General features: G+C 42.7%; 1 protein-coding gene and 1 pseudogene across 1 annotated transcript in view; one reads left to right on the top strand and one right to left on the bottom strand.

Annotated features, from left to right (window-relative positions):
- mta1 (metastasis associated 1) overlaps positions 1-15,728 on the bottom strand; it is a 46,519-nt gene that overhangs the window by 18,909 nt on the left and 11,882 nt on the right. The window contains exons 2-3 of the mRNA XM_086182556.1: positions 15,366-15,433; positions 10,460-10,553 (exon numbers count right to left, since the gene is read on the bottom strand). Of these exons, the coding sequence (XP_086038682.1) occupies positions 10,460-10,553; positions 15,366-15,433 (162 nt within the window). The remainder of the gene's footprint in view (positions 1-10,459; positions 10,554-15,365; positions 15,434-15,728) is intronic.
- LOC147246281 (uncharacterized) lies at positions 12,911-14,208 on the top strand (annotated as a pseudogene).

Below are 15,728 nucleotides of genomic sequence, written 5' to 3' on the forward strand. Positions count from 1 at the left end.
ATACTTCTTTCCAATATGTAAAAAAGCATGACAAAAAAAATCGTTGCAAAGCAAAAGAAAAACTCGATGATTTAGACATTCGAAAAGGAGAGAGAAGAGGTACAAATGTGCCATTCTTGAAACCACCATCCATCCATCCATTTTCTTCTGCTAATTCCTATTAAGAGTCGCAGGGGGGCTGGATCCTATCCCAGCGGCTACGGGCGAGAGCCAGAGTTCACCCTGGACAGGTCGCCAGTCCATCGCAGGACCATCACATAGAGACAGACAACCATTCACACTCGGAGTCACACCTACAGTCAATTTAGAGTATCAATCAGCCTCGTCCCCTCTTGATGTCTTTGGACTGTGGGAGGAAGCTGGAGAACCAGAGAGAACCCACACAGGAACAGGGAGAACATGGAGACTCCACACAGAAAGATCCCGTGCTGGAGCCAGGGCTCGAACCTGGAACCTTCTTGCTGTGAGGTGACAGTGCTGACCACTGCACCACCGTGCCGCCTTCTTGAAACAATGATCTGATATTTATTGTTATCATTATCAATATTATTTGATATGAAAATATTTCTCATGTTAGGTTTTGATATTTCGGACATTATCCTGACACTGTGATAGATATAGATATGTTATATCCAGATGGATAACGTCCCCAGAAAAGTCATCTTAAGGACAAAATGTACAAAAGTGGGGCACAATCTTGAAATATTTTTGGACATGCTAATATACAAAACTGAGCTGCTTTTGGTCTCTTGTTAAAGTCAGTCCCAGCAGGTCATTGTCATCTTGATACAGTGTTACAATACGTATGTCGAGACTGTGTGAAAAGGAAGGGAGCAATAGAGAGATCAGGAGGGAGAGCAAAGGACACGAGACAGGCAGGGAAGACACCAGAGGAAGAGAGAGGGAGTGGTAGAGAGAGTAAGGAGGACAGTGAGAGAGCCGCAGTGAAACGGAGCGAGAGAGTGCAGCAGCCCGTACATGCTCCAATTCATTTGAAGATTCATTAGAGGAAGCGAGACAGAAAGAGGGAGACAGGGAGCAGAACAAAAGCAATCAAGGGATTTTTCAGGAAAAGAGATGTGTGGCCAAAATCAATAAGTACTCCTTCACACCCTCAATCTGCCCGGCGAACATGCACCAACACAGGACGGGCCTTCGTCTGCCATGTGGAAGCGACAAAAAATTAACCAAGATTATCAATTACAAAATCAGGTCAATAGAGGGGGGGGGGGGGGGGGGCAGACAGGTAGGAAGTATTAAATCAAATCAGCACTCAGAAATGAGCTTGGGAACATAAGATGAGTGGACACCACTGTGGGAGAGGTAGAGCCTTCACGAATATGACGTGTGTCAGGTTCTGCCGTTGATTCATTTGAAAGTGCATATTCTGACACGCCGTAAGAGACGGGAAAAGCCTGAAAAGTGAGGCCAATGTAGAAGAATGCTTTCAGAAATTGCAATTGTTCTGCACTGGCCAGAGGAGGCGACTCCACTGGCTACAAAAAGAGGTCGGATTACCTCGGATAAGAGTTTCCTAATATGTTGACAGGCTGATTTGGTCATTTCAGGCCTTCTTCAATAAAGTTTGTTTTGAAGTCCTTTTTGTTTTTTTTGCCGTTTGTATTTATCATAAAACTGACACACGTTTATTAATTGTTAGCCAAACAAACTCCCGTTGTGACACAGAGGCAGGCGTATACCGTACGCACATATCCACAGGCCTAAGTTCAAAAATATTAAACTTGGTCAAAAAGGGTTATGTGTTAACTTTTCTGGGTTGCAACATTAGAAGAAAGTAAACATGCTAAAGAAAAATAAAGCCACACTTTTTGACGTTTAGAAGGAGAGTTATGAGCAGAATGATGGCACGAGAAGGTTTTCCAGATAACCGAGATGTAGAAAAGCTCACAGGCAAAAACTGCTGCCTGAAGCCTGGTAACGGCCAGGCACATGCACAATTGTGGGACAGACACTTCAAACAGTACCAACAGTAAACTAATCTTTCCCAAAGGAAAACACTTAGCTGACGTGGGAACTGCTGCTCATTTGTTTTTCACATATTAGCACCAGAACTCACCACCAAACTCCACAGAATATTTTTGGAGAGACTGGGTTGGCGTGCTTTGAAACCCGGCAAACACAACGTGATATATATATACTACTGTACTTCTCAAATCCCCTGTTCTTTCTGAAATGGGATTCTTTCCTTTGAAGAAAACTGGAAGTTCAATTTCTGCATCGACTTTTAACTGGAAAACAAACATAAAAATGACATGATTTGTAGGCCGGATCATCTCGAGGCACCACAATGCCTTATTTATTAATAACAGTATGTTGAGACACATTTTACTTTCATCAAAAAATGACAGCCCCGATGACGAGAACAAGCACAGCCTGTTTCCGTGGACGGTTCACTGCCAAAGATCTTGTCACTGCTTGACTGATATGCTGGCATAGTGAGGACAAAGGTGTTAGTGATGTCACGCCATCTAGAGCGACTGTGATTTAACACGTCGAAACACTCTACCGGGATAAGGTGGATACGTTAAAAGTCAAGCTAATCAGAGCACACGAGCTGACCGTGACCACCAACTGCTGGACAGTTCTTATAAACAAAATCTATGTCATGAACCTGTCTGATAACCTTGCTGCTGCGGCGAGTGCGTTTGCCTGCAACAAAACCTGCAACATTCAATGCAGCAGCGATACTCTGGCGATCATCTCATGGTTTACATATCAGATGCAGAGGGAGTGTTAAGAAGCGAAAGCAAGACATTCTGTCCAAGGTTGGCTTAAGGTTGTTGAGCTATCAAAAAAAGTCCAACTGATATGCTAAGATACTACACTTGGGCATTTTTAGATAATATATTGATTACTTTTTAGGTATAAGACGAACCGAAGCGTAATGCCAAAAAACACAAAGTACAGTAAAGTAAACACAAAGTTGTGGCCACCCTGAAGCACAAACAGAGCCATTTCTATGGAGATTCTGTCATTATAAATGCATGGAGGGCTGAAGTTAGCTGTTAAAAAGCAAAGAAAAACAGACCAGCTGCGGGGAAAAAAAAATGGAGATGCATTTCGCAGTAACATCCATGTCTTACTCGAGGAACGTGGTCAGTTGTAGCTGCTCCAAACGATCATGATTACTGGCTGCAGCGACATACATGGATGGACCCCGTGTGTTTCGGGCTTAAGAAATGATGAGGATATAATCACTTCTGGAACATACATTACGAAAGAAAGAATAAAAACATACGGAAGAAATCGTATGAAATCTTGAGGAAATTACTTTCTAAGCCATGAACAAGAAATTTGGCTGCCGTGAACTGTGTGGTTTGTGTGCTCGAATGTGTGTTGGTCTACATCTGTGTTGCACACATCCATGAATTCACACTACCGCTGGCAGGATTATGTGGCGGTTTATCAGCAGGCTGGCCCTTCCAACTGGCCTTTGGCTATACGTCCTTGAGTAGAGACTCAACCCCCCCCACATCCCCACCCCCAGCCTCTGCTCCTCTCCTCTCCTCCTCTGAGCCAATCTCCTGGCACTGAACCTACACCATACTCTCTACAAATTGCCTCTCCATCTCACCTGTCCCAGCCAATTATCAATTATTGATGAATGGGTCGCCTTACCGGGCTCTAAAGACAGTGAGAGGAGGGAAAGGAGAGGAAAGAGCAGGCTTCAGGGCAAGAAGAGGAGGTGAGGAGAGCATAGCAGAGCGTAATTACCTTAACAAACTGACTTCAGCTCTGTGTTTGTGTGGTGGAGGCGGGAATGCTGACAGAAGCGCACCGTTACAGGCAGATTCATCAAAAGTTATCGGTCAGAGGGAAAGTAACAGTGCAGTAATCCAACTAAAGCTGTGACATCTATCAATAGAAGATCAATACAGAATGGGTGTTTTTTCCTCCAATAATGATGACATTGCTTCAGTACTGTCTTAATCTGATCTCAAACACTTCATTCGAAACTTACCTATCATGTTTATTCGATTTTTTTTTGACAAAATGGCTCATATCTGTACACGATGAATTTCATTAAAATATCAAGATATTGTCCAGATCCAACTCCATTTTTTTCTCTACAAACTAAAGTAGACACCAGTTTACATGACTGCCCAGTACAGTATTTTAATACATCTAAATGGAGTAAACATTTGTCCTCATGCAGAACCAAGAAAGGATTAAAAGTACAGGCAGCAACGAACAATCAAGCAAGACAGTAGGCAGGTTTCCTTGCAAGTAACTCCAAAATTTGAATTAAATTTTTTCCAAAAGCAGCAAAAGAAAATGTGATTTTTTTAGGTGGATTTCTATCAACTGCTGTGATGCAAATATCAGGGAGTTGTTACGTTTGAAACAACCTGATTTTCCCTGTCCCTCCTCCCCAATACAACATCAGACAAACCTTTTCATTTTTTCCCCATTCGTTCAGGCCAGCTTAATGTTTTGGTTTTACGCTGTACATTACGATGTACATTAAGACTGTTTTATGTGATGTCCTTTTGATAAATATTCTTGCGCCTCCATTGAAGGAGCCTTCCCTGAAACACTCTGGAATCCCTTTGGGAAGCCTAGACGATTCAGAGTTCAATGAAATTTCAAGTTTGTATGAAATTTTACCTGTGGCTTTTGTTTTGGAAGTGGCCCTGCAGAACCCACCAGCATGCCGTTCAGTTATCAAGATGCTCCACAAAACAAGAAATCATTGTCAAAATTTTTTAGTAATGATTAGTAATGACTGAAAAGCTTGGACACCTTTCCTACTGTACACCCCTGTAGGCTTGAGTTTTCAAACTTCGGTAAACCCCGCTAATAAAACCTAATTTATTCTGTTCCCGCTGTGAGAAGACGAGGAGTTGCCATTCTGCTTTTTTGCAGTTGAGTCAAGTTCGATGTCCCGAACGCCATCATCACACCAGAAAAAGCGATTGTTCTTGTCAAAACAGCAGTGGAACGTAGTACTTTAGGTTTATATACAATCTCTGACAGCGGTGGAGTTTCTGTTGCATTTTTAGCTGTCGTCTGTTTTTCAAACACAGCACCGACTGAACAATGCTGTAGCACCACTGACAGGTACAAATTTTTGTTTGAGATGACAAAAGGTATGGAAGGTTCTGGCAGAGGCGACAAGCTCTCATTCCTCCATATGTATTTTTGATAGAAGAGCTCTTACCACTCCGCAAACGTGAGCCACAAATTACCTTGTTCACCTGGGATTTGCGTTCCATCAATGACGAAAGGAGCTGAGTCAATATAGTAAATACCTATGTCTACAAAAGGGTCATTTGACCTGGGACTGAATGCCAATTAAGTCTGTTCCCACAGACAAAAAAATGGGTGGATGTGTGTATTCATGCCTCTTTTTTGACTAGTTGGAATGGGGCCCATGACTGAAGGTGTAGTTTCTCGCACAAAATTTGAAAGCGCATGAAGAAACAGCATATTCATGCAAGCACAGGATGTGCTGTCTGAATATGTTCTGAGTGTTTCTCAGCTACATGCACATATGTGACCCAACGTGTTTACATTTCAGTCGCTGTAATCATTACAGCTGATACAGTTCATAAAACTTTGCAGCTTGGCATGCAAATGAGACATTTATGTTCCAGTGTAAGACGCTGTCCCAGAACAACATATGACTCCTGTCTGGTACAGACCGGCTGTGTAACTTAAGTGGTACAACATGGCACTGTTACTTCCAGGGTGAGGGGTTTGACACAGTGACTCCCTCACTGAAAACTACTCTGATTTAAGTATCCAAAATGTGACCCTGAACATTTAGATTTATACCCACTCAGAGGCACCAGCCATAGGAGACCAGTAACCAACGTTCTAGCTTGACTTCAGTGAAGGTGGTTCTACTTTTGTGGACCAGCTCACTGGCAACATTGTTGTGTATTGTTTATGGGAGCTAGGGAGCCCCATTTCAAAAATAGAAAAAGATTTGAGTCATGGCAAATTCAAATGTCTACAGGGAGGGGCCAGGGAGGTAAAATGCCAAGTCCGCCACAGAAGCTGACCACTCAGGAGGCTGTTTTGGCCTCAGGGGAGGGGCTAATGGCGGAGTTGGAGGCCCCATTGAGGGAGTGCTCTGAATCTCTGTGAGCAAAATATTTGATAAATGACTCACAGTCGACTCAAAAAGAAATACAAGCTCATACACACACAAACTCGGCTGCCATTCTCCACTGATCCATAACGAAACTGAATTAAACTTACCCACTAGCAATTCCTGTGATGGGGCCCAGAGCTAAAAAACTCCTAGTCCATCATGCATACATAAGAACATGTGTGGGTACACACACACACACACACACACACACACACACACACACACACACACACACACACACACACACACACACACACACACACACACACACACACAGGCTGCAGCTACAGACAGGATACAGCCCACACCCATGCGGTACGCAACCATTCCTGCCATGTATTTCTTACATATTCCAAATGTCTGGAAGCCCCTCACCCAACTGTGGGCACAGTTAAAGCCAAGAGGCCCAAACAAACATGCATCCACAAAACAAACCACGCCACATGTATCAGTGTGTCAATGGTACTAGACAATCCTAGGTTTTCTCCATCTACATTTGTTTAACCAAAATGTAATAAAAAAAAGAGGTTAAAATACCTGTTATATTAAGTTAAAAATTCCTAGTTTGTCATGGAGCGCTCAATAAATAAGTTACACAAATGTTTTTACATTTAAAGTTTGGTTGAGAATTGTACTCAGAGGAAAAGTTAGGTCACATCATCGTTCTATCAGCAGACAAATTAGAAGAGCACATTTTTCAGCAGAATATGTATGAAAACACAAACACTGCTCAAAAATAATCAGACTTCCTTAAAGGGACACACAAACACTCACACACTCACACACACACGCGCTGGGTGGTCTGACAGAACAAACAATCCCCTTCTGCCACTATACACCACCCCCAGGCCTGCTCTGTGGAAACGGCTTTCAAAAGTTACATACACGCGCACGCTCACACATGCACATCAGTCATACAAATGTGAGCTCATTGAAACAGCAGACTTTTGAACACACACACACACACACACACACATACACTTTCACACCCCATTTAGACCACCACACCCAGTCAAAGTCTGGCTAACCTGGACTACAGCGTGACAGTTTTACTTGTAATAAAGACGAAAGTGTTAAGACTACATGTACATATATTAAGTAACTTAACTGATTTGAATCGTTTTATAGCCTAATTATAGCCTTTGTTTGCTTTGAGAGTTGAATATACATTTAACATTTGAATGTTCTACTTCCTACAAGTGTGTGCATGTGCAGGATGCCAGAAACTGCTCCACACCTTCCTGACTGCTCACCTTTAAGAGGGCCCTTTAAAACCACATGACCTACATCACTCAGTATTATTGGTATTTCTCACACTGCACCACACCACAGATGGAGTAAGACACACCAGCTGTGTCAGTTCATGCAGACACTTCACTGGCTTTCCATTTTAATAGTTTAATCACCCAAGTCATACAACCTTATTCTATAACGGTGGTATCATACATTCATTGGCCACTTTGGACCCCCATTTGACTTCAGAATTGCTTTAGTTCTTCATGACATACTTAGCTGACCGGCTGCATATGAACCTTTTTCATCTATTTGCAAAGCTCCTCCTTCTGCTTATTTCCATGCCTCAAGTACGTTGAACAATACTTTTGTGGATTTCTAAGAGGCCATGCAAGCAAAAGCAAGCTAACAGTCCATAAATTAGCTAATAGGTGATTTCTGTCTCAGCTATCAGGTTCCCTTCCTGTGGAACCGTCTCCCAGCTTCAGTCCAGGATGCAGACACCCTCTATACAAAAGCTTATAGTTAGGGCTGCTTAGGCTAGCCTTTAGATATGCTGCTATAGATTTAGACTGCTGGGGGATCTCCCATGGTGCACTGGGCTTCTCTCTCCTCCTCTCTGTCCTCCTGTACTCAGACGTGCTACTAACTCGTGTTCTTCTCCGGAGCCTTTGTGCTTCCCCTCATCCCAGATCCCTGACTGCTGCTGCTGCTGGAGGAGGCTGCAGACCTGAAGAGGCTCAAGCTGCCACCCTTGGCATCACCTGTTCACATCCCCGTCAGTCTATCCGTTTCTTCCACTTTCTCCCTCTTTATCTGTGTCCCCTCTCTTTCCTTCTGTATATCTGTCTCCCTCCATGATCTTTCCCTGTCTCTGCCCCACTCTCCTGCTCTCTTTCCCACCAACCAGTCAAAGCAGAAGGCCGTCACCATTGAGTCTGGGTCTGCTCTACGTTCCTGCCTGTTAAAAGGAAGGTTTTCATCACCACTGTTGCAGGATGTGCTTGCTGATGGAGAATTGTGGGGTGTAAATTCATTGAAGGAGTGTGGTACTGGACCTGCTCTACTTGTGAAGTGTCATGAGATAACTTTTGTTGTGATTTGGCGCTATACAAATAAAATTGACTCCACTTGAGGTGTTCAGTGCTTATATTCCACATGAATTGGTGGTGAAAAATGAACAGAATGTAACTCTCGCCTATAACTCTTCACATGGCATTTCCACCCAACCATAAAGAAATGTATTTCCTTGTGATTAATCAAAGGGGGCATAATGACATATTTTTTACTGAATTATGGACACCTGACAAATATGTAAAATGGGTATAAAAATTGATATGTCATGTTTCCAAGATGCTCCTCTGCATATCTTGGTTGTAATACTTGTCGTTTGTCTGGTCATTCATTCACTCATTCATGTGGTCTTTTGTCATCAACGAGGGAAAGAAAAAGCCAACAACTGCTGCTCACAGGATGTTTTCTCTTTTCAGACTATTCTCTACAACACTAGAGAGATGGTTTTGTGGGAAAATGTCAGTAGATTAGCAGTTACTGAAATAGTCCGACTGGCCCATCTGGTTGTAACAACCGTGCCACTTTCAAAGCCACTTAAATCCCCTTTCTTCCTTATTCTGTTGATGGTTTGAACTTCAGCAGAGCCTCCTTACCATGTCCAATTGCCTAAATGCATCAATTTCCAGCCCACGCAATTAGCTGGGTAGATATTTCTGCTGACATGTAGCTGAACAGGTGTATCAAAAAAGTAATTTCGGCCTATTATTTTAGCATTATAGATATTTCAAAAAATATGTAATTTTTGATTGAATAATGAAACGCATACCAGTGGTCATGTATTTTATTACAGTGAGTACAAAAATCCAAAAATAATCTCATATTATCATCTAAACCTGTCAGAATACACATCAGCACACATTAATTTTTTTTGAATGAACATCATGGAGTGGGGAAAAAAAAACAACTCCAGATGGATTCCCAAAGTTTTTATCCTTGCCCTCCTTTTTTTGCATTTCAAGTTAAATGGTGAGGTTTACAGCTTTAACAGCATAAATCTGCCAGCATGTACCCGGTGGCACATTATTCCCACCAGGATGTAGATAACACAGTCAGATGGACAGTTGCATTCTTCCAAATTCAAATCAATTCACTGAATGTCATCTTTAAGTGATTGGCTGGTTTGCACAAGGTCTACAGTACAATTCAGCCATATCAGAGGACAAAAAAACATGTCAGTGGCATCAGATAACTGTGTGACGTGAATTGGCACACCAATAGTTTTAACACTGAATTTTGTTCAAGGAAGCAAAAATGCCTCTGTGAGAATAAACCCTGCACTTCTCTCAGCTTGGTTCCTCTCTGGGGCAGCCCTGAACACATCTTTTCTCAATGACCAATGAGGAAGTGACCTGGACACTGAAGAACGTCTTCTGGCCTGAATTGACCAACTTTGATTACCTTGTCTTCTCCCAGATTCTCTAACTCTCTGTAACTGTCCAGCATCTCAGGCCTTCCCTTTCTTTCTTGCTTTCCGTCTTTCTTTCTTCTCCATCACTATTTTTAAATCCCCTATCATTGTTTGCCTGCTGTTCTCTTTGAAAAACTGCCCAGTACCTAAGGCGTTAAAAGACCACACAATGCTGCTTAGGGTAGAGTCCATTCAGAGTCTGCCAGCAGTTAGAAATGCTGCAAAATTTGCTCCAAGCACAATAGATGCAACACCCCCACCAATAGACAAGATGAGTTCATATGCATAGACACACACGCACATTCACAGGTGTCGTGATATTGATATACCCAGCAGATCGAATGCAGTCTGCAGGTCTATGAGAGGAGGAGCTGCAGCTTGGATCGTTTCTCTGAGCTGGGTAACAGAACACAAACTCAATTTCATATCATCCCTCGAAATCTGGTGTGCAAACAGCCTTACAGTCACACCACAAAACAAACGGAGTTGTATTTTCCACTTCGGTAGGTCTTGTTCGATTGGCCGTGTGAGCACTATAACTTTACAGTGGAAAATAACTGAAGAGCCAGAAAGAACTGTTCTGAATCCATGTTTTGATGTTTGCTGGCTGGTCAGTCACTCACTTGCATGTTTGTCTGCCAGGGCGATGAGTGTGCTGGAGATGTCCCTGCGCCGGTAAAAACACACCACTTTGGCCTCCACGTTCCCATTGGCTGTCTGCGAACCAGAGACAATCGGCGTTACCATGGCAACAAGAAGTGCCGCACACAGAGCACCCACACACGCACGCACACACACACACGGATGAAAAAAAAAAAAAGCCATAAATGAGGCTCATTCTTAACTTTGGCTGCAAATGCAGTGTGAGACGATAGCGATTCTTCAAAATCACAAGAACTGAGGCAATGATCAGGGCAATGTGGCGTGTTTGTCTGTGCAGTTCTAAAATCTGACGTGTTTCATTACCGGGAGACAGTGATGGAAGACATTAAACTACATAAATGTTAGTATGGTAATGCAGCTTTCCTCATTACAATGTTTTACTGGATACTTCCTGAAGAAGTAAACGTTTCATGGGATAAAACAATTTAAAGTGTAAAAAGACTCATTCAGAGACAGATTAGTGACTTTCACCCAACAACAAAAAAAAACAACAGAAATAATGTGGGAAAAATTGCAATATTGATACTTTATAGTTTACATATTTCATATCATTGTCAGTCACATTTGCGTCCTATCATAGCTGAGGCTTATTGGATTAGAAATTCTCACTAATACTTCCAGCAAGAGCCTAGAATCTTCAAGGTGAAGATATCTAGGCACTACATGACTGAGCAGTCACTCGAGGTCACCCGCGTTACAAAATCATCTTCAGTTCACATGCACACTAATTTTAAGTGCTTTTTTGCATTTGATCTGAAAACATCCTCTTTCCCTGAGTGAGTTTAGTGTTTTCATCCGCTACAGCTTACAGCACCTGTCATATGCTGTGTGCTCGAGTTACAAAAATCTAACTAAAAACGTGGTTTTCAGGCCTTAAGCATTCGCGTGATGTTTACAAATATCAAGCTACATAACTTTTTAAAAGAACTAGCAAGCTGATTTTAAGTAAATGCAAAGGTTTTTGTATCATTCCCGCAAGTTAACCTTGCAATTGTTTATCAATAACATTTTTTTCCTCAATGGTCTGACAAGAAAAAATGTCATTTTTAATTTTGCTAATTCTAACTTCTTTTTATTCGATGCCTTGTCTTGTCTGGTTAATGCATAGAATATTCTCCAAAAAAATAACTTTACTTCAAATATTTAAAAATAAAACTGGCTGATTGCTTCAACTCTACACATGTGAGTTAATACATACTGGAATATTCAGTGTTGGATCTGGGAGAGAAAACCAGGATCATTGGTAGTTTTGCTTTGTTTCACTAATGCTTGTAACGCTAAGTAAAGACAACGATTTTAAATGTGTCATTGAACACCCAGACTTTCAGACTCAGTCTGTTCGTATTCTTTGAATGTTCTTATTTTCATTAGTTTTGCATCGGTGGAGGTTTTTCCTCCTACTCCTCAACACTTCCTAGACCTGCGTCTCAACCCTGGTAGAAGATCCCTGCGGAACCAAGAGACTGACAGTGACAGGCAGAATAAAAGGCTCACTCAGAGCTCTGTGTCAGTCACATTAAACAGCCTGCATATTATCCAGCAGAGACCTGGGACAGGGGACAGACAGCCGGCACCTGTGACTAGCCTGCCGAGACAGAACTCTTTTTCTCCTTCTTTGACTGAACGATGTACAAGACGGCCGGCTGGGATTTACCTTTCACAGCTACAATATCATCACACCTGTCACACCTTAGTACAATACTCTTTTCACTGCCTTCAACACAGCAAAATGTTTCTACTATTTATGCTTCTATTATTTTAGACAGGCATTTTGGTATGACTTGAGTGTGGTGAAATCTATAATTGTTGCATTTACTTATATGATAACAACAAAAAACAAACAAACAAAAAATATATATATATATGTATGTGTGTGTGTGTTTATGTATATATGTATACATATATACACACACACATACAGTATATACAGTATATACATGTATATATACATACATATAGATATAAATCTATAGATATAGATAGCTAGCAATAAACCTATAGATCAATCAATCAATCTGAATATATATAGCTGCACTCCATGACGGCCTTGCAGCAGATGAGCCAGCTGCTAAGGGATGGGACACACCCAGGGCAGGACAGTCCTGATAGCCTGCTTTCCACAACATGGAAGCTCCTGTCAGGTATCATAGTGACTAAGGGGCGTGGGTTAATACATGAACGTCTACTGTTCTGCATAGGCCTGGACCCCCTCAGTCGGATCATCGCAAAGAGTGGTTACAGATACTGATTCCAAAGCAGGGCGAGAATCAGCCACCTGCTCTACATGGATGACATCAAGCTGTACGCCAGGAATGAGCAAGAAATTGACTCAGTAATCCACACCATCAGGATCTACAACAACAACATAGGGATGTCATTCGGATTGGACAAATTTGGCCGGATGAGGCAACATGATCAGAACCAAAGGGGTCGACCTACCATAACGAAATATAGGTGACATCCAGAGCAGCTACAAGTAACTTGGGATCCCACAGGCCAATGGAAACCACAAGGAGGCAGCAAGGAAGTCAACCACTGCCAAATACCTCCAGAGCGTAAGACAAGTACAGAGAAGTCAGCTGAGCAGTAAGAACAGGGTCCAAGCCATCAACATATACGCACTGCTGGTCATCAGATACCCTGCTGGGATCATAAGCTGGCCAAAGGAGGAGGTAGAAGCCACAAACATCAAGACCAGAAAGCTTCTAACCATGCATGACGGTTTCACCGAAGTCCAGCATCCTGACGCTCTACACTAAGTGGAAAGAGAGAGGATGAGGACTAGTGAGCATCAGAGCCACTGTCCAGGATGAAACATCAAAAATCCAAGAGTACATCAAGAAGATGGCCCCTCAGGACGAGCTGCTCAGTGAATGCCTCAGACAGCTGAAACCCACTGAGAGTCAGGAGGGAGAGGAGCAGACATGGACGGACAAGCCCCTATATGGCATGTACCAACGCCAGATTGAGGAAGTGGCTGATATCAAGAAGACCTACCAAAGGCTGGAACGTGCTGGACTGAAAGACAGCACAGAGGCACTCACCCTGGCAGCATAAGAGCAGGCCCCAAGCACAAGAACCACAGAGGCCAAGGTCTACCACAACAGATCAGACCCAAGGTGCAGGCTGTGTAAGGATGTTCCTGAGACAGTCCAACACATAGTAGTGGGGTGTAAGATGCCAGCCAATAAAGCGCACATGGAGAGGCACAACCAAGCTGCAAGGATAATGTACAGAAACATCTGTACTCAGTGTGGACAAGAAGCACCCAGATCCCAGTGGGACATATCACCAAAAGTGGTTGAGAACAACAGAGCTTAGGTGCTGTGGGACTTCAGCCTTCTGACGGACAAACAGCTACTGGCGAACCAACCGAACATAGTGGTGGTAGACAAACAGCAGAAGAGGGCAGTGGTGATAGATGTGGTGATACCAGCGCCAACATCAGGAAGAAGGAACACGAGAAGGTTGAGAAGTACCAAGGGTTAAAAGAACAGCTAGAACAGATGTGGAAGGTCAAGAATGACTTGGTTCCCATGGCAGTAGGACAACTCGGGCCAGTGACCCCCAAACTGGAAGATTCCAGCAGATTCCAGGAAAAATACCTGAAACCTCAGTCCAGAAGAGCACAGACCTAGGAACAGCTAAGATACTGCATAGAACCCTCAAGCTCACAGGCCTCTGGAAGAGAACCCGAGCTAGAGGATGACACAGAACCACCCTACAAGGGTCAGAGAGACAGTATATGTATTTATCTATGTATGAGTGTATACACACACACACACACACATATATACATACACACACACACACACACACACATATATACACACACATTGCAGATATACACATGTATACATACATAGCAGATATACACATGTATACATACATAGCAGATATACACATGTATATATACACACACACATATGTATATACACACACACATACAGGGTGTAGAACAATAATGGTGTTTCTGTTCTATTTTTGGCTTCTGTTTTTCAAAGTCAACGCCAGCTGAAAGACTGAAGGCGGCTGAAGGATGACACAGTCACTGAAGTTAAACGGTGGAGGCAACAAGTTTTCATTCCTCCATGAATAGAGTTGATAGTTGAGCTCTGACTGTTTGTCTACATGTATCTGAACTTGGAAGCATTCGAGAAAGGGTTGCAAATTACAGCACTGACCTGTGTTTTGTGTTCCCATCAATGCTGATCAGGTGCAGAGCTAAAAAAATATCCATGTCTACTGCAGGGACATTTCAGTTAATGCCAATTAAAACTGCCCCCATTGCAGACAAAAGCTAAATGTTGGCTGGGTTTTTGGCCATCGAGAAAGGAGCCTTATTTCAAGAAACTTATCTAGCATGAGCGGAGTCTTTCAATTTACCAGTTGATTTAAGATTCCACCACTCACCTATGGACACAAGCGTTGGTTAATGACTAAAACAACGAAATCCCTACATTTATGATGGAGCTTGTTGCCTCAACCACAGTCCCCTTGCAAGGCCACCCTATGGGATACACTGCAGCTCGAGCTTTGTTTAAATTTTCCCACTGCATGTAATTAAAGCTTCAGAGGGCGACTGCGCGAGTGAAGGAGAGGGCTTTTGGTTAAGCCTTGGCTTGCCTGCACGACACAGTGCTGCAAAGATCGAAGTAGAGCCGAGGATCCTTAATGCTACAATGTCGCCTTGAGGAACCGAGTGGTATTCAAGAGAAGTAACTATCTTGGGGAGAAGTAAACTATCCCCTTACAAACTCTACCTTTAAGGTTATGAAAAAAAAACAGAGACTCAGGTTCTGCATGAACTCCCCTATGAAGAGGTGATATTCACAGTTAGAAATCCAATGTCAGACGTGCACTCACCTTGTTCAACTCCTCTATCCTCCTGATCAGCAGTGGGTTACTGGATGAGTTCTCAAAATAAACATAATCTGCAGAGGAATAGCACGAAAGAGAAGAGGGGGAGGGGGGGAGAAAGGAAAAGAGTAAGTACGAGTAATAGGAATGTTAGTCAGCATTGGTCGTCCAAATATTCCGGGTGATTTCCAGTTGGACCAAACTGTGACAGCTTGATTAGTCAACAGGGAAGTGAAACACAGACGTCATCCACTTTATATCAATTAGGCTAATTTCAAACCAGGGAGATAAAGCTGTAGTTGGGAGGTCTGACTGAATGAGATGTTGACCCACGCACACACACAAGCACTAAATCTAACTCTCCAAACC

The sequence above is a fragment of the Aulostomus chinensis genome, chromosome 17, assembly GCF_037954235.1.
Source record: "Aulostomus chinensis isolate RoL2024-O1b breed Wild chromosome 17, RoL_Achi_v1.0, whole genome shotgun sequence".
NCBI lineage: Eukaryota > Metazoa > Chordata > Actinopteri > Syngnathiformes > Aulostomidae > Aulostomus > Aulostomus chinensis.